Genomic DNA, 25,009 nt, shown 5'->3' on the forward strand with positions numbered 1-25,009 from the left:
ACAAGTTTCATATTCTGTGATAATCCTACCCTATGAAACAAATAAAGCCTAGGCAAATTGAACCAAGCTTGAGTAGTAAGCCGCCGCCTCCTCCTCCTCAAGATAAAAAAAGCTAGGTTTCGTGCCTCTCGCCGGCACCGGCGCAGGTCCGCCTTATCCGCAATGGCCCTAGGGCCATGGGGGATGCTGTGGATTCTAGTAAGGGCCGGCGGAGGGGGTGGGCTCCGTTGTTAGCCGTTCCTTTGAGTTTGTTTAGGGTTTGTGTTTTGCTTAGGAAGGCGAAACGGTGACGACTCCCTGAAGATGAAATAAAGGTCTTCGCGCCTAGCCTTGTTCCGGTGTTGCATCTAACATCGTTGGTGAGCGTGTGAAGATGTATCTTCGGTGGATCTATCCTCAATAGATTTGCTCGGAACTATTTATTGTCCATGTGTCTTTGGGTTGGATCTTTTCGATTTGCGTGGTTTTTCATCGGTGGTGGTTGCTGTTCTACTGTGCTGGTCTTATGAGGCCTTAGCATAATGATTTTTCGACTGTCTATTACAACAAGTTGTGCCCGACTCCAGCGTGGGTGGGGAGGGGGGGCAATGACGGCGGCGCGCTTTCAACTCACTTCAATGCTTGTAGTCGTCGCTTGCTGCTATGGATTTGGATGTAATTTTTATTATTTTTAGTGTTCGTTGTACAACCATGATTTAAAATGAATAGATCGAAAAAAATTCTTGAAAAAAGAAAAGCCTAACCATTCTCCTTTTTTTACCGTTGAGAAAAGGCGCATCAGGTTACACGTTAGGTCGCTAGGGCGCGACTTACGCATCAAATAGGAAACCATGGGCGCACCTATCTCTCGCTTAGTGCGAGACGTAGGGACGCTACGCCTGGTCGACCACGAGACTTGGACGGCCCAGTGCGCAGGTGCCACAGTTCACAGCCACGCCTTTTCTTTTTCTTTTGGTTTTTCTTTCATTTTTTTCTTTTATATATACATCCGTATATTCTATAAATGTATATTAAAAATAGATATGTGTTAATCATAAAACATTTGAAAAAAATTAGTCATGCATTATGGTAAACGTGTTAAGAAAAACTGTTTTCGATGTATAAGAAAAATGTACATTGTGTTTGAAAAAGTAAAACATCAAAGCATATGTCTTCAAAATCTTAATCATGTATTTTGAAAATATTGAATTCATATTAGAAAAAAGTTTCCGATGTATGCAGAAAATGTATCATGTATATGGAAAAAATAGACATAAGAAATAACTTTTCAAAAATATTAATCATGTATTTAGAAAATGTTAAACACGTATAAAAAATGTCTTTGACATATACAATGTGTATAAAAAGGTACACTTCAGAAAATTTATGTTTTATGAATTGTTAAGAATGTATTCCAAAAATATTGAACGTGCATATATAAAATGGCCCACCTTAGTGGACCACAACCCAAGTGCCTCGCTCCTCCACTTCTTGGTTTTCTCTTCTGTTATTTTGTTAACTAAAAAAACGGTTGATGGTTTTTAAATATTTTAAAAAAGAGTTCATGGATTTTAAAAAAGTTCACACGTTTATAGGTTTTTATTAAATTCAAAAAAGTACATGCATTTGATAAATTAGTTCGGAAAATTTTAAAAAGTTCACTGATTTATTTTATTTCACGAATTTGAAAAAAAATCATGAACTTTAAAATGTTCATCAATTTGAAAAAAAAATCAAAATTTAGTTAGAAAAGTTCACGAATTTTAGAAAAGTTCATTGATTGACAAATAAGTCGCTAATTTGATTAAAGTTATCACAATTGAAAAAACTTTATCAATTAGAAAATAAGTTCACGGATTTGACAAAAAGTTGTGAAATTGAAATACGTTCATCCATTTATAAAAAAGTTCAGGAATTTGGAAAGAAAAACTTGAAATTGAAAAAAAAATCACAAGTTTGACAAAAAGTTCATCTATTTGACAAATAAGTTCACTAACTTGAATAAAGTTCACAAAGTTGGAAAAAGTTCATCGATTTGGAAAACAAGTTCCCGAATCTGACAAGAAAAGTACTCAAGTTTGAAAAAAAAAATCTTTGTTTTGAAAAAAACTTCATGAATTTGTCAAATAAGTTCGCGAATTTGAAAAAGTTTCAAAGTTGAAAAAAGTTCATCGATTTGGGTTTTTTGCGAAATTGAAAAACATTCACTCATTTTATAAAAAGTTCATGGATTCAAATAATAAGTTCTTGTATTTGAAAAAGTTTCACGAGTTTAAGAAAATGTTCATGAATTTTAACAAGTGAAAAAAGAAGAAGAAGAAAGAGGCCAAACAAAAACCCTAGGAAAAAGAAAACCAGGCTGAGAAGATGCACAACAAGAAGAAAAATGAAGTAACCAACATAACAAGGGAGCTGTCCTAGTTGGTTATAGCAGGTGGAAGTAAACCTAGAGGTTGGGTGAAGTATATATTTGTACTGAAGCGGGACTCATGATTCCAATCTAAGAGTAAGAATTTTCTGCATCTATCTTAAGTAGTTTATTAATTAACAAGTTAATAATCTTTAAATCCATTTTTTGGCATGATGCATGTTTTAACTAAACAACATGATATGTTTTTATCAAGAGTAATGAAAATAATCCAGATATATTTTATATCCTATCATATATCACCCGATATCCAACATCCAATATGTTGAAACCAAACCGATACGAACCTTCTCTCTGATATTTTGAATCCTGCAGTGATCTTCCTTCTTGCATAAAGTCGCCTTGTTGCGTGTGGCTGGCTTGGATTCCGTGGGCTCGTGGTAGACACATGATACCGATGGCACATGTGGACAGCTCCATGAAGCTTTTCCTCGGTGGTGTGTGTCGACTTTGTCTTGCTGTGGAAATATGTCGAGTGAGTGGTGTCTTTGGCGTTCGGTTGCAATCTTCATTTTTTTATAGTCTTTCTTCTAAGTTTTTGCTTCGGTTAGTTGACAATAGATTTAATTGGCAAGACAAATCGCTTCTCGCGGTTTGAAAAAAAAAGCGACGGATAGAGTTAAACATTCATATTTATTGCATTTGGTCGAAAATACCTCAAAATCCACATGTTTAGCATAAATTTTCAGAATTTTCTTCAGCAAAGCATCACAAGAAGACAAGTGCATTATCATGTGTCAATCTACAAAAAGAAAAATACTCCGTATTTTTCAAGGGATACGATCAAAATTGTGAGGTGGTAAGACGACGCTTGTCATAGGGACTGCTCACTGATGTCCACTACTCAAGGGATACAATCAAAACCTGCTTTGACTTACTGGAAAGACGACGCTTCACTCAGGTTGGCATGGTCCAAAACTACTATTGGCACGTTCACATGCCAGTGAGATACAGTACTGCTCTCTCGGCAAAGAGATCCGGAAGCCGCAGCCACGAGCCGCAGAGCGCCGGCAACGTAGCGCCCTCACTCGTTCTCATCGGAGGTGAAATCCGATGGAGGGGAGCGGCGGCGGCGGCGATCACTTCATCCTCGTCCACGGCCTAGGCCACGGCGCGTGGTGCTGGTACAAGCTGGTGCCGATGCTGCGCGCCGCGGGGCACCGTGTCACCGCGCTGGACATGGCGGCGTCGGGCGTGCACCCGGCGGGCATGGACGAGGTGGCGTCCTTCGAGGACTACTCGCGGCCGCTGCTCGACGCCGTGGCCGCGGCGCCCGCCGGCGAGAGGCTGGTCCTGGTCGGGCACAGCCTCGGCGGGCTCAACATCGCGCTCGCCATGGAGAGGCTCCCGCGCAAGGTCGCCGCGGCCGTGTTCCTCGACGCGTGCATGCCGTGCGTCGGCAGGCACATGGGCGTCACCATGGAAGAGGTAAGCAAACCTCAAGTTTTCCATTGACACCGATCGATACTTGGCTAATTTCTGGTGACTCTTGCCAGTTCTCCAGAAGAACCACGCCGGAATTTTTCATGGACAGCGAGAGGATGGTTCTGGAGACGAGTCAGGGCCCTCGACCTGCTCTCGTGTTCGGCCCCAAATTATTGGCAGCAAAACTGTACGATCGAAGCCCAGCTGAGGTAACAAGAACTCAATCTTTTTCGTCCCAGATGTTCTAGTCCTCGATGCTGACATGGGTTTTACCTACGGCATACAAGATGCTGACATTGGTTTTGTGGCCGGCACGCAGGATCTGACGCTGGCTACGATGCTGGTGAGACCCGGCCGCCTGTTCGTGGACGACGCGATGGTAAAGGACGAGACGCTGCTCACGGACGCCAACTACGCGTCGGTGAAGAAGGTGTACGTGGTGGCCATGGAGGACGCTTCCTTCTCCGAGGAGATGCAGCGCTGGATGGTGGACCTCAGCCCCGGCACGGAGGCCGAGGAGATCGCCGGAGCCGACCACATGGCCATGTTCTCCAAGACCAGGGAGCTCTGCGATGTTCTGCTCAGGATCGCCGGCAAAGCATGACTGAGAATCCTTGTCGCGGTGACGGACAATTCGTGTATTGTGGTTGTGTATAACTGTACGTCCGGCCTTGAGGTCCAACTCCACCATGCAACCTCATCTTGTCCGCGCGTGTCCGTTTGAGGTAAAACGGACGAATCAGACGGCCCAGCGCCCAAACGCAAACGGACTTTTGTCCATTTTGTGTCCGCTTTCGACCCATCTCCGGCCCAAGTTTGCGCCACTTTTGGGGTGAAACGGACATCACACGGACGCGCGGGCCGTCTGCGCGTGTGCTCCCCTGGCTCGCCCGTCGGTGGCACAGGGGCGTCTTTTTCTATCCGCCCCCCTCCCTCCCTCCGGCCGCACACCCTCCATTCTTCTCCACTCTTCCCTACTCTTTCCTCGCCGCCGCCGCCATTGCTGCTGCCATTGTAGCTGTGCAGCTCGGACGCGCGCTCGCCCAGCCCCTTCCACTCGGCGCCTCCGAGCTACCCAACCACGGCCACCTGTTTTGCGCACCCGCCGACCGGATTTGGACCGGATCCGGTCGGTCTTGAGCTCGCCCGGCTGTGGGAGGCCGCGCCACGCCATGGACTGGCCTGACACCGGGCCAGAAGGCCATGGCAGGGCCGCAAGGCCACATGCAGGCAGTGGCTCCTCCTCTAGCCGCTCGGATCTACACCGTCCGTGGTCCGCCGGCAGATACACGAATGTCGGTCGGCCGGGCTCGGTGCTAGCCTAAAAGCTCGTCGACGCACCGTTGCCGCTCATTAAGTGTGACCACTGCGTAAAGAAGGTCGTGCGCCGCGTGTCTACAACGCCGGAACATCTCGGATGGGTGTTCATCAAGTGCTTAAACGATGGGTATGTGCTTTTTTTAGCTTTGGTTTGTGCTCTAGATTTGACTAGTTGTGCTAACTTCAAATTTTGTTGTGTAGAATGGATGCAAGTTTTGGTATTGGGAAAAAGAGTACATCGATATATTGATAGAGCGCAATTTAGTAGATGTTCGTGCACTTTTAGCTAGCATAGAGGTCGTAGATGAGACAAGTGCACTTGTTACTAGATTAGAGGCTAGACACGAGACTAGATAAAAGGAAGCAACCTCTACTTCTTTAGACTCGAAGAAAAAAGAAACACGCAAGATGAAGGCGGCTCCTCCGCAGATCAACAATGAATGCATCGAGAAGGCACTAATCCAACTTACAGGAGCAATTATGAAAGTTGGATATCTTCTAAAATATATTCTTGTGGTTCTTATTTTCTTTGGTCTTGCTTTTTTCTAGTCAAAATTTGGTTATGCATTCCCATGTACCAAGAATGAATGATGACAAAAAGTTTAAGGGCTTGCATACAGAAAGTATGCGGACAGGATGCGGCCGAGATGCGTCCGTGCGTTGGGCGCACGACCACCGCATCCCAGGACAGGCCCTGACACGATCCCATTGCCCTACCCAAATGATCAGAAAAACGGACAAAACGGACGTCCGTTTGGGGTCACACGGTGGAGTTGGCCTCAGGCTACAACCAACTCATTTAATCCCCTCCTCCCTTCATTGGACGCAACCGCCCCCACCTGCTTGTCGTCGCTTGGTTCTGACTGTCCGTGACACGAGCTTGGTATGGTAAAACATGGGGATTACAGGGCTGTTTGATTTGAGACTAAGCTTGACTAAGTTTGTCATACCGGTTATGCAAGTTTGATCAGTAAAGGGCAAGAGTCCCCCCTTCGCGTCACCTCCCCGGGGCGACGCCCAGGGTTCCAACCCTCGTGCCGGTATCCTCCACCTTGCCAGATCCCTTGCCGCCACTACCACGTGCATTGGCCGAGGTGGCGGCGGGCCCGGTGCCGTAGGAGCTCGGGCAGGCGGTTCGCGGTGGGTTCTCCTAAGGCGGCTCAAGTGGGGTGGCTGTGTGAGGCAGTCAGGGCGGCAGCCTTGGCTATGCGGTGGAGGCCCTCGCCTCCATGGCTGGGAGAGTGTGTGCTGCTTTGCCTGGTGATGGGTGGCAGCGGTGGCCGCAGATCTAGCGTCCCGTCCAGATTTGTCGCAGCGCGGTCTTTGCCCGGCCGGTGGCGCATGGAGGGGCCTTTGAGGGCCAGCTGTAGGTCTTCTATTAGCATTCCATAGATTGCATATGTCTTCATGGCGTGGCTTCGCGCGGATTCAAACAGTTGTGGGGTCAATTGAAGGAAATATGCCCTAGAGGAAATAATAAAGTTATTATTTTTTTCCTTATATCATGATAAATGTTTATTATTCATGCTAGAATTGTATAACCGGAAACATAATACATGTGTGAATACATAGACAAACAAAGTGTCACTAGTATGCCTCTACTTGATTAGCTTGTTGATCAAAGATGGTTATGTTTCCTAGCCATAGACATGAGTTGTCATTTGATTAACGAGATCGCATCATTAGGAGAATGATGTGATTGACATGACCCATTCCGTTAGCTTAGCACCTGATCGTTTAGTATGTTGCTATTGCTTTCTTCATGACTTATACATGTTTCTATGACTATGAGATTATGCAACTCCCGTTTGCCGGAGGAACACTTTGTGTGCTACCAAACGTCAGAACGTAACTGGGTGATTATAAAGGAGCTCTACAGGTGTCTCCAAAGGTACATGTTGGGTTGGTGTATTTCGAGATTATGATTTGTCACTTCGATTATCGGAGAGGTATCTCTGGGCCCTCTCGGTAATGCACATCACTTAAGCCTTGCAAGCATTGCAACTAATGAGTTAGTTGCGGGATGATGTATTACGAAACGAGTAAAGAGACTTGTCGATAACGAGATTGGACTAGGTATTGAGATACCGATGATCGAATCTCGGGCAAGTAACATACCGATGACAAAGGGAACAACGTATGTTGTTATGCGGTTTGACCGATAAAGATCTTCGTAGAATATGTAGGAGCCAATATGAGCATCCAGGTTCCGCTATTGGTTATTGACCGGAGACGTGTCTCGGTCATGTCTACATAGTTCTCGAACCCGTAGGGTCCGCACGCTTAACGTTTCGATGATAGTTATATTATGAGTTTATATGTTTTGATGTACCGAAGGTTGTTCGGAGTCTCGGATGTGATCAAGGACATGACGAGGAGTCTCGGAATGGTTGAGACATGAAGATTGATATATTGGAAGCCTATGTTTGGATACCGGAAGTGTTCCGGGTGAAATAGTGATTTTACCGGAGTACCGAAGGGGTTACCGAAACCCCCAGAGGCTATTGGGCCTTATGGGCCCAAGTGGAGGAAGAGGAGAGGCGGCCAAGGGGCAGCCGCGCGCCCCTCCCCCCCCCCCCCCATGTCCGAATTGGACAAGGAAGGGGGGCGGCGCCCCCCCCCTTTCCTTTCCCCTCTCTCCTCCTTCCCCCCCAAGTCCTAATCCAACTAGGAAAAAGGAGGGGAGTCCTACTCCCGATGGGAGTAGGACTCCTCCGGCGCGCCTCCTCCTATGGCCAGACGCACCCCCCTTGCTCCTTTATATACAGGGGCAGGGGCACCCCACAGACACAACAATTGATCAAGTTGATCTTTTAGCCGTGTGTGGTGCCCCCCTCCACTATAGTCCACCTCGATAATACTGTAGCGGTGTTTATGCGAAGCCCTGCGTCGGTAGAACATCAACATCGTCACCACGCCGTCGTGCTGACGAAACTCTCCCTCAACACTCGGCTGGATCGGAGTTCGAGGGACGTCATCGGGCTGAACGTGTGCTGAACTCGGAGGTGCCGTGCGTTCGGTACTTGATCGGTCGGATCGTGAAGACGTACGACTACATCAACCGCGTTGTGCTAACGCTTTCGCTTTCGATCTACGAGGGTACGTGGATAACACTCTCCCCTCTCGTAGCTATGCATCACCATGATCTTGCTTGTGCATAGGATTTTTTTTGAAATTACTACGTTTTCCAACAGTGGCATCCGAGTCTGGTTTTATGCGTAGATGTCATATGCACGAGTAGAACACAAGTGAGTTGTGGGCGATATAAGTCATACTGCTTACCAGCATGTCATACTTTGGTTCGGTGGTATTGTTGGATGAAGCGGCCCGGACCGACATTACGCGTATGCTTACGCGAGACTGGTTCTACCGACGTGCTTTGCACACAGGTGGCTGGCGGGTGTTGATACGTCTCCAACGTATCTATAATTTTTGATTGCTCCATGCTACTTTATCTACTGTTTTGGACTATATTGGGCTTTATTTTCCACTTTTATATTATTTTCGGGACTAACCTATTAACCGGAGGCCCAGCCCAGAATTGTTGTTTTTTGCCTATTTCAGTATTTCGAGGAAACAGAATATCAAACGGAGTCCAAACGGAATGAAACCTTCGGGAACGTGATCTTCTCACCGAACGTGATCCAGGAGACTTGGACCCTACTCCAAGAAGTTTCCGGGGAGGTCACGAGGGTGGAGGGCGCCCCCTGGGCGCGCCACCCTGCCTCCTGGGCCCCTCGGAGCTCCACCGACGTGCTCCTTCCTCCTATATATACCTGCGTACCCCCATTAGACCAGAGACGGAGCCAAAAACCTAATTCCACCATCGCAACTTCTTGTATCCACGAGATCCCATCTTGGGGCCTGTTCCGGAGCTCCGCCGGAGAGGGCATCCATCACGGAGGGCTTCTACATCAACACCATAGCCCTTCCGATGAAGTGTGAGTAGTTTACTTCAGACCTTCGGGTCCATAGCTAGTAGCTAGATGGCTTCTTCTCTCTTTTTGGATCTCAATACAATGTTCTCCCCCTCTCTCGTGGAGATCTATTCGATGTAATCTTCTTTTTGCGGTGTGTTTGTTGAGACCGGTGAATTGTGGGTTTATGATCCAACTTATCTATGAATAATATTTGAATCTTCTCTGAATTCTTTTATGTATGATTGAGTTATCTTTGCAAGTCTCTTCGATATCCATTTGGTTTGGCCAACTAGATTGGTAGTTCTTGCAATGGGAGAAGTGCTTAGCTTTGGGTTCAATTTTGCGGTGTCCTTACTCAGTGACAGAAAGAGTTGCAAGGCACGTATTGTATTGTTGCCATCGAGGATAACAAGATGGGGTATTTATCATATTGCATGAATTTATTCCTCTACATCATGTCATCTTGCTTAAGGTGTTACTCTGTTTTTAAATTAATACTCTAGATGCATGCTGGATAGCGGTCGATGAGTGGAGTAATAGTAGTAGATGCAGGCAGGAGTCGGTCTACTTGTCACGGACGTGATGCCTATATACATGATCATACCTAGATAACCTCATAACTATGCTCAATTCTATTAATTGCTCAACAGTAATTTGTTCACCCACCGTAGAATATCTATGCTCTTGAGAGAAGCCACTAGTGAAACCTATGGCCCCCGGGTCTATTCTCATCATATCAATCTCCATTACTTTATTTTACTTGTTTTGCTTTTACTTTTCATTTTGCATCTTTATACCAAAAATACCAAAAATATTATCTGTATCAGATCTCACTCTCGTAAGTGACCGTGAAGGGATTGATAACCCCTAAGCGTTGGTTGCGAGTTGCTACCGTTTTGTGCAGGTACGAGGGACTTGCGCGTGACCTCCTACTGGATTGATATCTTGGTTCTCAAAAACTAAGGGAAATACTTACTCTACTGTGCTGCATCACCCCCTCCTCTTCGGGGAAAACCAATGCTAGCTCGAGACGTAGCAGGTGTCAGTTTCTTCAACTTTAGTTGAACTGAGTGTGGCTACGCCCGGTCCTTGCGAAGGTTAAAACAGCACCAACTTGACAAACTATCGTTGTGGTTTTTGATGCGTAGGTAAGAACGGTTCTCGCTAAGCCCGTAGCAGCCACGTAAAACTTGCAACAACAAAGTAGAAGACGTCTAACTTGTTTTTGCAGGGCATGTTGTGATGTGATCAAGACGTGATGCTAAATTTTATTGTATGAGATGATCATGTTTTGTAACCAAGTTATCGGCAACTGGCAGGAGCCATATGGTTGTCTCTTTATTGTATGCAATGCAATCACCCTGTAATGCTTTATTTATCACTAAGCGGTAGCGATAGTCGTAGAAGCATAAGATTGGCGAGACGACAACGATGCTACGATGGAGATCAAGGTGTCGCGCCGGTGATGATGGTGATCATGGAGGTGCTTCGGAGATGGAGATCACAAGCACAAGATGATGATGGCCATATCATATCACTTATTTTGATTGCATGTGATGTTTATCTTTTATGCATCTTATCTTGCTTTGATTGACGGTAGCATTATAAGATGATCCCTCACTAAACTATCAAAGTATAAGTGTTCTCCCTGAGTATGCACCGTTGCGAAAGTTCTTCGTGCTGAGACACCACGTGATGATCGGGTGTGATAGGCTCTACGTTCAAATACAACGGGTGCAAAACAGTTGCACACGTGGAATACTCAGGTTAAACTTGACGAGCCTAGCATATAACAGATATGGCCTCGGAACACAGAAACCGAAAGGCCGAGCATGAATCATATAGTAGATATGATCAACATAGTGATGTTCACCATTGAAACTACTCTACCTCACGTGATGATCGGACATGGTTTAGTTGATTCGGATCATGTGATCACTTAGAGGATTAGAGTGATGTCTATCTAAGTGGGAGTTCTTAAGTAATATGATTAATTGAACTTAAATTTATCATGAACTTAGTCCTGGTAGTATTAGCATATCTATGTTGTAGATCAATAGCTCGCGTTTAGCTCCCCTATTTTATTTTTATGTTCCTAGAGAAAACTAAGTTGAAAGATGTTAGTAGCAATGATGCGGATTGGATCCGTGATCTGAGGTTTATCCTCATTGCTGCACAGAAGAATTATGTCCTTGATGCACCGCTAGGTGACAAACCTATTGCAGGAGCAGATGCAGATGCTATGAACGTTTGGCTAGCTCAATATGATGATTACTTGATAGTTTAGTGCACCATGCTTAAACGGCTTAGAATCGGGACTTCAAAGACGTTTTGAACGTCATGGATCATATGAGATGTTCCAGGAGTTGAAGTTAATATTTCAAGCAAATACCCGAGTTGAGAGATATGAAGTCTCCAACAAATTCTATAGCTAAAAGATGGAGGAGAATAGCTCAAGCAGTGAGCATGTGCTCAGATTGTCTGGGTACTACAGTCGCTTGAATCAAGTGGGAGTTAATCTTCCAGATAAAATAGTGATTGACATAATTCTCTAGTCACCATCACCAAGTTAGTAGAACTTCGTGATGAACTATAATATGCAAGGGATAACGGAAATGATTCCCAAGCTCTTCGTGATGCTGAAATCAACGAAGGTAGAAATCAAGAAAAGCATCAAGTGTTGATGGTAAACAAAACCACTAGTTTCAAGTAAAGGGACAAAGGGAAGAAAGGGGAACTTCAAGAAGAACGGCAAGCAAGTTGCTGCTCAAGTGAAAAAACCCAAGTCTGGACCTAAGCCTGGAACTGAGTACTTCTACTACAAAGGGACTGGTCACTGGAAGCGGAACTACCCCAAGTAATTGGCAGATAAGAAGGATGGCAAAGTGAACATAGGTATATTTGATATACATGTTATTGATGTGTACTTTACTAGTGTTTATAGCCACCCCTCAGTATTTGATACTAGTTCAGTTGCTAAGAATAGTAACTCGAAACATGAGTTGCAGAATGAACAGAGACTAGTTAAGGGTGAAGTGACGATGTGTATTGGAAATGGTTCCCAGATTGATATGATCATCATCGCACACTCCCTATACTTTTGGGATTAGTGTTAAACCTAAAATAAATGTTATTTAGTGTTTACGTTGAGCATGAATATGATTGGATCATGTTTATTGCAATACGGTTATTCATGTAAGTTAGAGAATAATTGTTGTTTTGTTTACATGAATAAAACCTTCTATGGTCATACACCCAATGAAAATGGTTTGTTGGATCTCGATCATGGTGATACACATTTTCATAATATTGAAGCCAAAAGATGCAAAGTTAATAATGATAGTGCAACTTATTTGTGGCACTGCCGTTTAGGTTATATTGGTGTAAAGCGCATGAAGAAAATCCATGTTAATGGGGTTTTGGGATCACTTGATTATGAATCAGTTGATGCTTGCGAACCATGCCTCATGGGCAAGATGACTAAGACTCCGTTCTCCGGAACAATGGACGAGCAAAAGATTTGTTGGAAATCATATATACTGATGTATGTAGTCCGATGAATATTGAGGCTCGTGACAGGTATCGTTATTTTCTGATCTTCACAGATGATTTGAGCAGATATGAGTATATCTACTTGATGAAACACAAGTCTGAAACATTTGAAAAGTTCAAAGAATTTCAGAGTGAAGTGGAGAATCATCGTAACAAAAATAAAAGTTTCTACGATATGATCGCAGAAGTAAAATATTTGAGTTAGGAGTTTGGCCTTCAGTTAAAACAATGAGAAATAGTTTCACTACTCACGCCACCTGGAACACCACAGTGTAATGGTGTGTCCGAACGTCGTAATCGTACTTTATTATATATGGTGCGATCTATGATGTCTCTTACCAATTTACCACTATCGTTTTGGAATTATGCATTAGAGACAGCTACATTCACGTTAAGTAGGGCACCATATAAATCCGTTGAGATGACATCGTATGAACTATGGTTTGGCAAGAAACCTAAGTTGTCGTTTCTTGAAGTTTGGGATTGCGATGCTTATGTGAAAAAGTTTCAACATGATAAGCTCGAACCCAAATCGGATAAGTAAATCTTCATAGGATACCCAAAAGAAACTGTTGGGTACACCTTCTATCACAGATCCAAAGGCAAGATATTTGTTGCTAAGAATGGATCCTTTCTAGAGAAGGAGTTTCTCTCGAAAGAAGTGAGTGGGAGGAAAGTGGAACTTGATAAGGTAATTGTACTTTCTCCTGAATTGGAAAATAGTTCATCACAGAAATCAGTTCAAGTGATGCCTACACCAACAAGAGAGGAAGTTAATGATGATGATCATGAAACTTCAGATCAAGTTACTACAAAACTTCATAGATCAACCAGAGTGAGATCCGCACCAGAGTGGTATGGTAATCCTGTTCTAGAGGTCATGTTACTTGACCATGACGAACCTACGAACTATGAGGAAGCGATGATGAAGCCCAGATTCCGCAAAATGGCTTGAGGCCATGAAATCTGAGATGAGATCCATGTATAAGAACAAAGTATGGACTTTGATTGACTTGCCCAAAGATCGGCGAGCCATTGAGATTAAATGGATCTTCAAGAGGAAGACGGACATTGATAGTAGTGTTATTATCTACAAAGCTAGAATTGTCGCAAAAGGTTTTCGACAAGTTCAAGGTGTTGACTACAATGAGAGTTTCTCACTCGTATCTATGCTTAAGTCTGTCCGAATCATGTTAGCAATTGCCACATTTTATGAAATCTGTCAAATGGACAAACAAAACTGCATTCCTTAATGGATTTATTAAAGAAGAGTTGTATATGATGCAACCAGAAGGTTTTGTCAATCCTAAAGGTGCTAACAAAATATGCAAGCTCCAGCGATCCATCTATGGACTGGTGCAAGCATCTCGGAGTTGGAATATACGTTTTGATAAGTTGATCAAAGCATATAGTTTTATACAGACTTGTGGTGAAGCCTGTATTTACAAGAAAGTGAGTGGGAGCACTACAACATTTCTGATAAGTATATGTGAATGACATATTGTTGATCAGAGATCTATTGTATATCCTACATTGTTTTTGGCAAGGGAGTACAATAGTGATCTAGGAGTAGATCACTGGACAACGGTCAAAATTATCCTTAGTGGAATAAGGATATGTTTCTCGATTATGGAGGTGACAAAAAGGTTCGTCGTAAAGTGTTACGTCGATGCAAATTTTGACACTGATCCAGATGACTCTAAATCTCAATCTGGATACATATTCAAAGTGGGAGCAATTAGCTAGAGTAGCTCCGTGCAGAGCATTGTTAACATAGAGATTTGTAAAATACTTACGGATCTGAATGTGGCAGACCCGTTGACTAAACTTCTCTCACAAGCAAAACATGATCACACCTTAGTACTCTTTGGGTGTTAATCACATAGCGATGTGAACTAGATTATTGACTCTAGTAAACCCTTTGGGTGTTGGTCACATGTCGATGTGAACTATGGGTGTTAATCACATGGTGATGTGAACTATTGGTATTAAATCACATGGCGATGTGAACTAGATTATTGACTCTAGTGCAAGTGGGAGACTGAAGGAAATATGCCCTAGAGGCAATAATAAAGTTATTATTTATTTCCTTATATCATGATAAATGTTTATTATTCATGCTAGAATTGTATTAACCGGAAACATAATACATGTGTGAATACATAGACAAACAAAGTGTCACTAGTATGCCTCTACTTGACTAGCTTGTTGATCAAAGATGGTTATGTTTCCTAGCCATAGACATGAGTTGTCATTTGATTAAGGGGATCACATCATTATGAGAATGATGTGATTGACATGACCCATTCCGTTAGCTTAGCACCTGATCGTTTAGTATGTTGCTATTGCTTTCTTCATGACTTATACATGTTCCTATGACTATGAGATTATGCAACTCCCGTTTGCCGGAGGAACACTTTGTGTGCTACCAAACGTCACAACGTAACTGGGTGATTATAAAGGAGCTCTACAGGTGTCTCCAAAGGTACATGTTGGGTTGGCGTATTTCGAGATTAGGATTTGTCACTCCGATTGTCGGAGAGGTATCTCTGGGCCCTCTCGGTAATGCACATCACTTAAGCCTTGTAAGCATTGCAACTAATGAGTTAGTTGCGGGATGATGTATTACCGAACGAGTAAAGAGACTTGTCGGTAACGAGATTGAACTAGGTATTGAGATACCGACGATCGAATATCGGGCAAGTAACATACCGATGATAAAGGGAACAACGTATGTTGTTATGCGGTCTGACCGATAAAGATCTTCGTAGAATATGTAGGAGCCAATATGAGCATCCAGGTTCCGCTATTGGTTATTGACCGGAGACGTGTCTTGGTCATGTCTACATAGTTCTCGAACCCGTAGGGTCCGCACGCTTAACGTTTCGATGACAGTTATATTATGAGTTTATATGTTTTGATGTACCGAAGGTTGTTCGGAGTCCCGGATGTCATCAAGGACATGACGAGGAGTCTCGAAATGGTTGATACATGAAGATTGATATATTGGAAGCCTATGTTTGGATATCGGAAGTGTTCCGGGTGAAATAGTGATTTTACCGGAGTACCGGAGGGGTTACCGGAACCCCCCGGAGGCTAGTGGGCCTTATGGGCCCAAGTGGAGGAAGAGGAGAGGCGGCCAAGGGGCAGCCGCGCGCCCCTCCTTCCAAGTCCGAATTGGACAAGGAAGGGGGGCGGCGCACCCCCCCCTTTCCTTTCCCCTCTCTCCTCCTTCCCCCAAGTCCTAATCCAACTAGGAAAAAGGAGGGGAGTCCTACTCCCGGTGGGAGTAGGACTCCTCCGGCGCGCCTCCTCCTATGGCCAGCCGCACCCCCCTTGCTCCTTTATATACGGGGGCAAGGGGCACCCCATAGACACAACAATTGATCAAGTTGATCTTTTAGCCGTGTGCGGTGCCCCCCTCCACCATAGTCCACCTCGATAATACTGTAGCGGTGTTTACGCGAAGCCCTGCATCGGTAGAACATCAATATCGTCACCACGTCGTCGTGCTGACGAAACTCTCCCTCAACACTCGGCTGATCGGAGTTCGAGGGACGTCATCGGGCTGAACATGTGCTGAACTCGGAGGTGCCGTGCGTTTGATACTTGATCGGTCGGATCGTGAAGACGTACGACTACATCAACCGCGTTGTGCTAACGCTTCCGCTTTCGGTCTACGAGGGTACGTGGACAACACTCTCCCCTCTCGTTGCTATGCATCACCATGATCTTGCGTGTGAGTAGAATTTTTTTGAAATTACTACGTTCCCCAACATCAATGTGGTGTGACTACTGGTGAAAATCATGTCGAGCTCGGTCATGATGACGTCTTTGACATCATTTCCTTGTTGAGGCATCGTCCTTGCAGTCTACGTCACCTTGCTCGGGTTGTTCTGAGGGAAACCCTAGATCTGGGTCTGCCGGATCGAACGATGACAGCGCCTTTGGCGAGGTTCTCGCTCCTAGGGGTATCGTTTTGGAGCAGGTGTTGCCTAGAGGGACAAGTGGTGGAGCGGTGTTGCATCTAACACATCTACGACGACATGTCTCGGTGGCATGGCGTAGTGGGGTCACGACGATGGACTCGTGTTGATGGGCGTGCTGGAGGGTGGTGATGTCTGGCCTCGTGATGGGTTCGATGGCAGAAGGGTCAGACAATGTTAATGCATTGATCTCTCCTGAAGATGGACAATGGAAGATGGCGGCAGCGGTTTTTAAAGCATGCACACACTATGTGCGGTGATGGTGAAAGAACATGCAGTGCCCCCATGTTTGGTTTTGGCAATTGATGACAATCTCTATGGACTAATGGTTGCCTTGAGTTATATTTAAAGGTTTTGTCCATAGGCTTTTCTTGAAGTACATGTGTTGGTTTCAAGGAGAGTTTGTGTCGACCAAGGTGCCATTCGAGGAATTATGCAAAGATTGGGCATGTGAGTGTCGAGCTTATTGCAAGCATGTCTTGAAGAAGAAGATTGAGTGATCATTCATGTCTACCTTCGAGACATCATCCAAATGAAAAGAATTGGAAAGATTCAAGGTTGATCAAGATTAAGTAAAGAATGAATCAAGTTGATAAACTCACAAAGCGCAGAAGATGTACCGAGAGGGATCAAGTGATCCCATGGTATGGTTGCGGTGTGCAAGTTCAAGTGGAGCATCATGAAGAGATCAAATGCTTGAAGCTTGTCGTCCATTGTGGTGACAATGGACACGTGAAGATGTGCGGAAGAGTGGCTCACCCATAGTGGAGTATGGGGGAGCAATCAACTAGTCTTCATCAAGCCAACACAATCAAGAAAGGTGGTCCAACTTGAGAAAGTCAGGATCGTCATCATCTAGCTCAAGTGGACCATGTGCAAGGCAAAGGTTTGCCCTTGATAGGTTTTCTATTTTACCGGTCTCATGATGGTAGTTGGGAGACCGGGTTATAGGATCGATTGCCGTACTATCAAGGGGGGCTCTCGATGAGTAGCTTGATCGTATCGTTCGTTGAGAGCTCAAATCATTGCATCCTTGCATCATCTTTCTTGGTTCTTGTTTGGTTCTCTTTGTGAGTCTTAGAGCTTATGGTCATCTTGATGACAAGCTCGAGTTCATCGAAAACGGAGTTCACATGCATCTTCTATGATGTTTTCGATGTTGGAGGTTTTGCCGGTTCTTCTCGGTTGGAGGTTTCACTCCTCTTTTTGTTAGGCATACCTCCCCTGCCTCTTCTTACTATAACCAGTTGCTGTTTTGATGCTACTCGTCGTCTTGTTTCCAACAAGCTTGAGTTTTCTCAATTCGGAGCTCATATGCAGAAATTATGGCAGTTCTTGTCTTCTTGAGAGTGGCTTTTGTCTGGTCCTAGCGGTAGTACCACGAGCCCAAGCGATAGTACCGCTTGGAGCTCTCAGTCGTAGTACCACTGCAGTGCCGCTCTTCTACCATCTCGATTTTGGGTCCTGCTCTTTTCGTGTCGGGTTTAGCAGTAGTTGCACAACAGTAAGGCACGGTAGTTCCACCTAAGCGGTAGTACCGCTCCAGTCGGCCGGTAGTACCGCTACTGCATTACTGCCGTTGTACACTACTCTGCCCTGCCTCTTTTAGTCCTGTGTTCTGCTCCTCCAGCGGTAGTACCGCTGGGGTGAGCGGTAGTATCGCTTAAATGCGGTACTACCGCCCCAAGGTTCATGTTTTGTTGCTCCTTTTCCCTGTTTCTTCCGCCTGAGTGGTAGTACCGCTCGTGTGTGGGCTGAGCACATAACGGTTGGATTTTTCCCTCCTATAAAGGGGGTCTTCTTCCCCAATGAACCTTATCCTTTAAGCTCGTGTTCTTCCCCCATTGTTGACCTTCTTCGAGCTTGCTAACTCTCAATCCCTCCATGGTTTCTTGCTAGTTTTTGAGGGAAAAGAGAGAGGAGATCTAGATCCACATTTCCACCAATCACTTTCTCCTTTGTGTGAGGGGAACCCCTTGGATCTAGAACTTGGAGTTCTTGGTGTTCTCCTTCTTGTTCTTCCTCTCATTTTCCTCCCTAGCATTAGTTGCTTTGATGGGATTTGAGAGAGAAGGACTTGGGCACTACGTGTGCCCTTACCATTGCATTTGGTGCATCGGTTTGCATTCTCCACGGTGATACGTGGAAGTGAAGTTTGAGAAGCTTATTACTCTTGGGTGTTTGGGCACCCTAGAGCTTGTTCCTCTTGGGTGCCTTGGCGCCCTAGACGGTTGGTGGTGTTCGGAGCTCAATCATTGTGGTGTAAAACTCCGGGCAAGCGTCGGGGTCTCCAATTACGTTGTGGAGATCGCCCCGAGCAATTTGACGGGTACCGATGACCGCCCCCAAGGGTTGCCAAAGTGTACGGGTTCGGTGACCGCCCCAAGGGTTGCCATTTGTACGGGTTCGGTGACCGCCCTCAAGGGTCCCTTAGTGGAATCACGGCATCTTGCATTGTGCAAGGGCGTGAGGAGATTACGGTGGCCCTAGTGGCTTCTTGGGGAGCATTGTGCCTCCACACCGCTCCAAACGGAGATTAGCATCCGCAAGGGTGTGAACTTTGGGATACATCATCGTCTCCACGTGCCTCGGTTATCTCTTACCCGAGCCCTTTACTTATGCACTTTACTTTGTGATAGCTATATTGTTTCTTGTCATATATCTTTCTATCACTTAGTTGTTTATCTTGCTTAGTATAAGTTGTTGGTGCACATAGGTGAGCCTAGTTGTTGTAGGTTTTGTGCTTGTGAAATTAATCGCTAGGTTTATTCCGCATTTGTTCAAGCCTAAACCGTAATTATTTTAAAACACATATTCACCCCCCTCTAGGTGACATCCACGATCTTTCAGATGGTCTACTAGACCGGTTGGTGCTCTAGACTCATGAGGAGTGGTGGGTGGGTCTAACATTTCGACATGCTGCCAGGCCTTGGAGAACCTGCTCGTTGTGGGAATCCACGACATATGCCAAGTTGCTAACTGATGATCTGGTCCAAAGCATATTTCTCGACCTGACCTATATTTTTTTGCGAGAATCGACCTGCCCGATGTGGTCGGTAAGTCAGTGACCAATGTGATGGCGCCAAAGATGAAGAGTTGACTTGGCACGTAGATTGCGGCGACGTCCATCAGAGATCCCATCCGACCTTTACGCTCACCATGCTAGTAAAACTTTACTCCTGCTCGTGTATATCCCGATGGTGTGTCTAGTATTGTCGGTGGGCGTGTGAGATGTGTCTCCGGCAGATCCGTTCTTGGTGGATTTGTTTGGATCTGGTTGTAGCTCGTTTATGTTCATGTGTTCTCAGGTTGGATCCTTTTGATTTACGCTATTCTTCATCGAAGGCGGTTGCTGTTTCGCTGCGCTAGTCCTGTGGAGTCTTAGCATGATGACTTCCCGACCGTCTACTACAACAAGTATTGCCCGGCTCCGGCGAGGGAGGGGCAATGGCGGCGACGCACCTTCCGCTTGCTTCAGTGCTTGTAGTCGTCGCTAGGTGGTCTATGGATCTGGATGTAATTTTTATTATTTCTGGTGTTTGTTGTACTGTTATGATTAAAGATGAATAAATCGAAAATTTTCTTATTAAAAAAAAGGGTTTTTATCATTTATGCCACTAGTTGTGTCCCACTACTCAGTTTTGCCATTAGAAGCTACAACTGCTCAAAAATGCCATCAATCCATGAGATGCTTGCTCAAAAATGTCATTAGATATCTAAAAAATGCCACCGTTCTGTTAGATGTTTGCTCAAAAATGCCATTAGACACTGTTATTTTTACGTCAAACCCGTTGACCATGTTCTATGACAAAAATAAACCTAGACCCACATGTCAGTTCTCTCTATCTCACAATGATATCTATGGCCCCACTTGTCAGGAGTAACCAAGCGAATAATTTTTTAGGAAAATGAGAACGCTGTTGGGATCAAGTGGGCCCCACTTTATTGTAGTGAGATAAAGGGAGAGCTGGCATGTTGGTTCATAGGTGTTTATGTCATTATAACATGGCAAAAGAGGTTTGAGATCATAATAATGGTGTTTGGTGACATTTTTGAGCATGTGTCTAATGAAGCGATGGCATTTTTGAGCCGTTGAAATTTCTAATGACAAAACTGAGTAGTGCAACACAACCGGTGGCATAACTGATAAAAATCCTAAAAAAAATATAAAATACTGAAGAATAGAGAACATAGCAGATATTTTCGATCGACCCCCCTAAAAAACGTCGGCTCTTCAGTCTTCACTCTCCATCGACCAGCCTGTATCCCCATTCTATCCAAATCCATGGAAACCTCCACGCAGAATGTAAGGAGCGGCGGAGTAATGGAGGGCGAGGCGCAGCCGCCGCCGGCGTGCGTGTCCAAGGTGCTCGACGAGGACAACCTCCTCCGAGAGATCATCGTCCGTGTCGGCTTCCCCACCAGCCTCGTCCGCGCCGCCGGCGTCTGCACGCGCTGGCTCAGCCACGCCTCCGACCGCGCGCTCCTCCGCCGTTTCCGCGAGCTCCACCCGCCCAGGCTCCTCGGCTTCTACCTCGCGAACAGGGAGCGTCCGGGCGGGGCGCGCTTCCTCCCGGTGCTGCCTCTGCCCCCGGATCTCGCCGCCGTCGTCCGCCGCGCAAGCTTCAGCCTTGACACCCACGACGGCGCGCGCCGCTCCGCAAGCTTCAGCCCCGGCACCCACTCGGACGGGCGGACCGACGTGGTGGGCTGCTGGAACGGCCGCGTCATCACCAGCTCGCAGGGGCAGAATTACGCCCACGGCCGATCCGAAATTATATTTCAAGTGCACACCCCGCTATGCTCTGGCTCTGAGAAAGGTGCGGCCATCATCCCAGCATTACACCTCAAAGTCCAGGATGGAATTTGCAGGCTTATTAGACAACCCTTCTTCTGGATTGTCCTACTTTTTTGTCACGGTGGAGTGTACCAGGTATCATGAAGATTCTAAGGTGCATGTGTATATGCTGCAAAATGGTGATGATGCCTGGCGCAAGCATCTTACCTTGGCCTCGGACCTCCTCCTGTATCCACGCAAAAGCCCCAAAGGCGTGCTCGTTCACAACAAATTCTATCTGCCGACCGACAATGAAATTGTTGTCCTGGATTTGGTGTCCTCAAGCTTATCGACAATTCAGCTCCCACAAGGGGTGGGTTTTAGTCCAATAGGCACCACCATGTTGTCACGGGCTGATGATGCTTCTGGTGTGTATCTCATCCATATCAAGGACCTTCAACTTAGCATCTGGCTCCACAATGGGGACAACTGGTTGCTGGTGGACACCATTTGCTTGTGTGAAATATCTGATAATTTGCTTGACGATGAGCCTACTGACGATATCCTGATAAACCATGTGGGGGACTATAATGAGTTTTTATTCTTGGAGCTGGGTCGATGCGCACTCTACTTGGATGTCAAACGCAGGACGCTGCGTAAAGTGTATGAGATGACAGCAGAGGAGCAACAATTGGGTGATATCTATCCTCTTATGATGAGCTGGCTTCCCAATTTCCCTGCACTCATGGATAGTCCTGCAAGGTTTGCCTTTTGCCCTTTTCGTGATCTATATACTGTCCTTGTAGAGTTTACTCAATTTTGCAATTCGCATCGTGCATCTCACTGTTTGGTATTTACTATAGTTGTGGGGTGCTAATACATATGTGATTGATTCCTTAGGCCTTTTTTAACAATACTAGTCACACAGCATTGAGAATGCCTGTTTTTAGATGGTTTAAAATCACTTCCTTATTAATTTCTTGGCCCATCTAACAATACTAGAGGCGACACTAGTGAAAGCTTGATGTAAGATGATCTGGAATCACCTGTGTACTGAGGAGCATTACAAGGTGTCTACTTGTGATTAATTGGTCATAGTAGGGAACCGTTGCGTGTGGACGTCAGTGCGTAATGGGCTGGTTGTGAAGGATATTGTGGATAGGTAAGATAAATGAGAGAAGTAGACCTTATGGATGGATGCATATTTTATTTCCTTTTTAAGTCGCTAAAAGATTACTGAATATTTCCTTTAAATATTATACCATAGTGGATCCCTAAGGAAAAGAATTTTCTCTCTCTCTTTTTTTGCGGGGAAGGAAAAGAATTCTCTTGGGTACAAGCTCAGTTGCATTTACTTCCCTATTACTACTACCACTTGGATTACTATATATATCCAAATCCAACTATCACCAATATATTGCCATCCTTAGTTGGTTTTAATGAAACTAGTAACACTTCTGTGGGCTCTATATTAAAGTATTGTTATTGTTTACTGGACATATACTAAAGTATCAGACTACGACAAACTACTCCATGGGACACTTGCTTTTGTTAAACCTTGTGTTGGCATCAAACATCATGCTTCCAACTTGGTCTTCCCTTTGTAATTTCATAATAGCAATTTGTAGTGGTGCTAAAAGGTGACTTGTTTGTTGTTTTTCTCATGGATCTCTCATTCTGTTGTATACTTACAGTTTTCTGAACTATCCGTGCAAAGTTGCAAATTGGACCTACCAAAGTATGAAACATCATGTATAAGAGGATTAAAAGCTGAAAGATTCCTAGCCTTGGTAATCTGTTATCATGTTGACCACTGTTTTCTTGCCCATAAATAGTCATAAGCCCATCAAGCCTGATACGCTAGCTTCCTATTTCTTAAATATAATCATGGTGTAACTTTTTACACCCTATTTCTCAATTTTGAACCTCAAGCTATGTATGAGCTTGATAATTATTTTTTTTGCAATGTTGCCTAGTGGACCATATATTCTTTTACTCGAATACAAGTGGTAGATTTGACACACATACTCTTCATCTTGTTTATGATTGATTCAGATATACAGTGGAATTTCCTTTTATATGACATTGCTGGTCCAAGATAACATTGGCTACTTTATGTTTGTGTGGCATTCCTCCTATAATCAGAGTTTTGGTTTGTTGGAATAGAAACAATAAAATGGAAATATGTCAGGCTGGGATATTAAAAGCATTTAACCTCTATTGCTGTAGCTCTTGGAAATAAAAAGTGAAAAATTATATCGCTTTACCAAATTTATCGTCTTAGATTTCTGAACGTCACTTAACATTTAACTGTCGTTGAGGTAGCCACTTGTCTTGTTAGTCCAGGGGATATTGTGATGCTTAAAGTGGCAACCGAATGTATCCTGGTGCTTAATTACGCCCATCTGGATCCTTGCTCTGTTTTCTCTGAAACAGGAATGCAGCGTGAAGAACAAGGATATAAGGATGCTTTTGGACGGCCTGTGACAAGTTCGCCATCAACGAAGAGCACAGTGCTGCACTTCCACTGCAGCAGTTCTAACTGTGTTCATTTTATCGCCATCAATGAAGAGCACAGTGCTGCATTTCCTCGTAGCTGTTCCTACTGTGTTCATTACCTGCATCGCCTGGTCTGTTTGTGTTGTTGGTGTCTTCTGTGGTTCCACTGCTTGCTGCTCGTGGCATTTGGGGAGGTGTCTTCTTTTGTTTGTTGAGCAGCTGTTCCAGTACTGTACTTGTGTTGCAGCCTTGTGTGGTTATGCTGGTTGCAACTTATGCCATCTGCAGAAATTGTGTAGTTCTACTGCTGTAAAAATCTTTTGGGAAAGTGTCAGTCTTCTTTTGTACGAGTAGTATGTTTGATCAGCTGAGCATCTGGTTAAGTGTCTTATTTTACACCATTGCAGAATTGGTTTCAGTTATCAATGTGTGCCTAACTCTGTCGTATTACTGGAAGACAAACATGTTGGTGGAGGATCTTACATTGCATCACTGGAATCAATAGTATTACAAATTGTATTTCGTTATGAACTCGTTGATTCAGAGCTGGTGTCTCCAAAGGATTTCAGCAATAACATGACAAGCAATCGGCCGCAATCTGCGATGAGCCAAAAATTATATGAAAAAATGGAAATAAAAAGTAGCCACAAAAGTATCCAACAAAAAGATGGTTTTAAATATATTTTTTGTATTGTTACTCCCTGGAAGTTGGAACTGCACCGCAATTAGCCAATTACTCTCAATCATTGTTTTCTACGAATTCTATATGTTAGATGGTGTTTACTGAGAGTAAGAAATTCTTGACTGCACCTTGGAGTCTTCATAAAGGAAAAAAATGATACAAGTCAGTTCATAAATAGTGAATCCAATTGTTATATGCTGCGCTATTATCTGTTATCTGTTCTCTTTAAAGGCTTCTTTCGTTCTTTCCCCTTTGTGTCATCACGTATTAGTATTTCCTCTTTTTGATTGTGCATTTTGGAAGCTCATCGATGATCCAAAGCCATTGACACCGGTTTTTTTTCTTTTTTTTGGGGGGGGGGGGGGGGCAAAAGAGAGGTTTCCCCCCTCCGATTTCATTTGAAAAAACCAAGATCGAAGAATATCGACACCGTTTAAGTAT

The 25,009-nt window shown here is 44.6% G+C and overlaps 2 protein-coding genes across 2 annotated transcripts; both read left to right on the forward strand.

Annotated features, from left to right (window-relative positions):
• The first annotated feature begins 3,309 nt into the window (after positions 1 to 3,309).
• Positions 3,310 to 4,528, forward strand: LOC123059184 (probable esterase PIR7A). Its single transcript, XM_044481810.1, has 3 exons — positions 3,310 to 3,835; positions 3,904 to 4,041; positions 4,152 to 4,528. The coding sequence occupies exons 1-3, from the start codon at positions 3,461 to 3,463 to the stop codon at positions 4,434 to 4,436; spliced, it is 798 nt and encodes a 265-aa protein (XP_044337745.1). The 5' UTR covers positions 3,310 to 3,460; the 3' UTR covers positions 4,437 to 4,528.
• Positions 4,529 to 20,828: 16,300 nt separating this feature from the next.
• LOC123063278 (uncharacterized) lies at positions 20,829 to 24,260 on the forward strand. The gene is made up of 3 exons (XM_044487017.1): positions 20,829 to 21,430; positions 21,544 to 22,149; positions 23,824 to 24,260. Exons 1-2 carry the CDS (start codon positions 20,896 to 20,898, stop codon positions 21,777 to 21,779), a joined length of 771 nt encoding a protein of 256 aa, XP_044342952.1. The 5' UTR covers positions 20,829 to 20,895; the 3' UTR covers positions 21,780 to 22,149; positions 23,824 to 24,260.
• Positions 24,261 to 25,009: the final 749 nt, after the last annotated feature.

This window comes from Triticum aestivum, chromosome 3A, assembly GCF_018294505.1.
Source record: "Triticum aestivum cultivar Chinese Spring chromosome 3A, IWGSC CS RefSeq v2.1, whole genome shotgun sequence".
NCBI classification, from domain to species: domain Eukaryota; kingdom Viridiplantae; phylum Streptophyta; class Magnoliopsida; order Poales; family Poaceae; genus Triticum; species Triticum aestivum.

What these genes read in the sequence shown, in the direction of transcription:
- LOC123059184 (XM_044481810.1), top strand. Translation starts at nt 3,461, where the DNA reads ATGGAGGGGAGCGGCGGCGGCGGCGATCACTTCATCCTCGTCCACGGC. An exon ending in TGGGCGTCACCATGGAAGAG is followed by an intron (nt 3,836 to 3,903) that starts GTAAGCAAACCT and finishes GACTCTTGCCAG; the next exon opens with TTCTCCAGAAGAACCACGCC. An exon ending in ACGATCGAAGCCCAGCTGAG is followed by an intron (nt 4,042 to 4,151) that starts GTAACAAGAACT and finishes GCCGGCACGCAG; the next exon opens with GATCTGACGCTGGCTACGAT.
- LOC123063278 (XM_044487017.1), top strand. Translation starts at nt 20,896, where the DNA reads ATGGAAACCTCCACGCAGAATGTAAGGAGCGGCGGAGTAATGGAGGGC. An exon ending in ATGCTCTGGCTCTGAGAAAG is followed by an intron (nt 21,431 to 21,543) that starts GTGCGGCCATCA and finishes GGAGTGTACCAG; the next exon opens with GTATCATGAAGATTCTAAGG.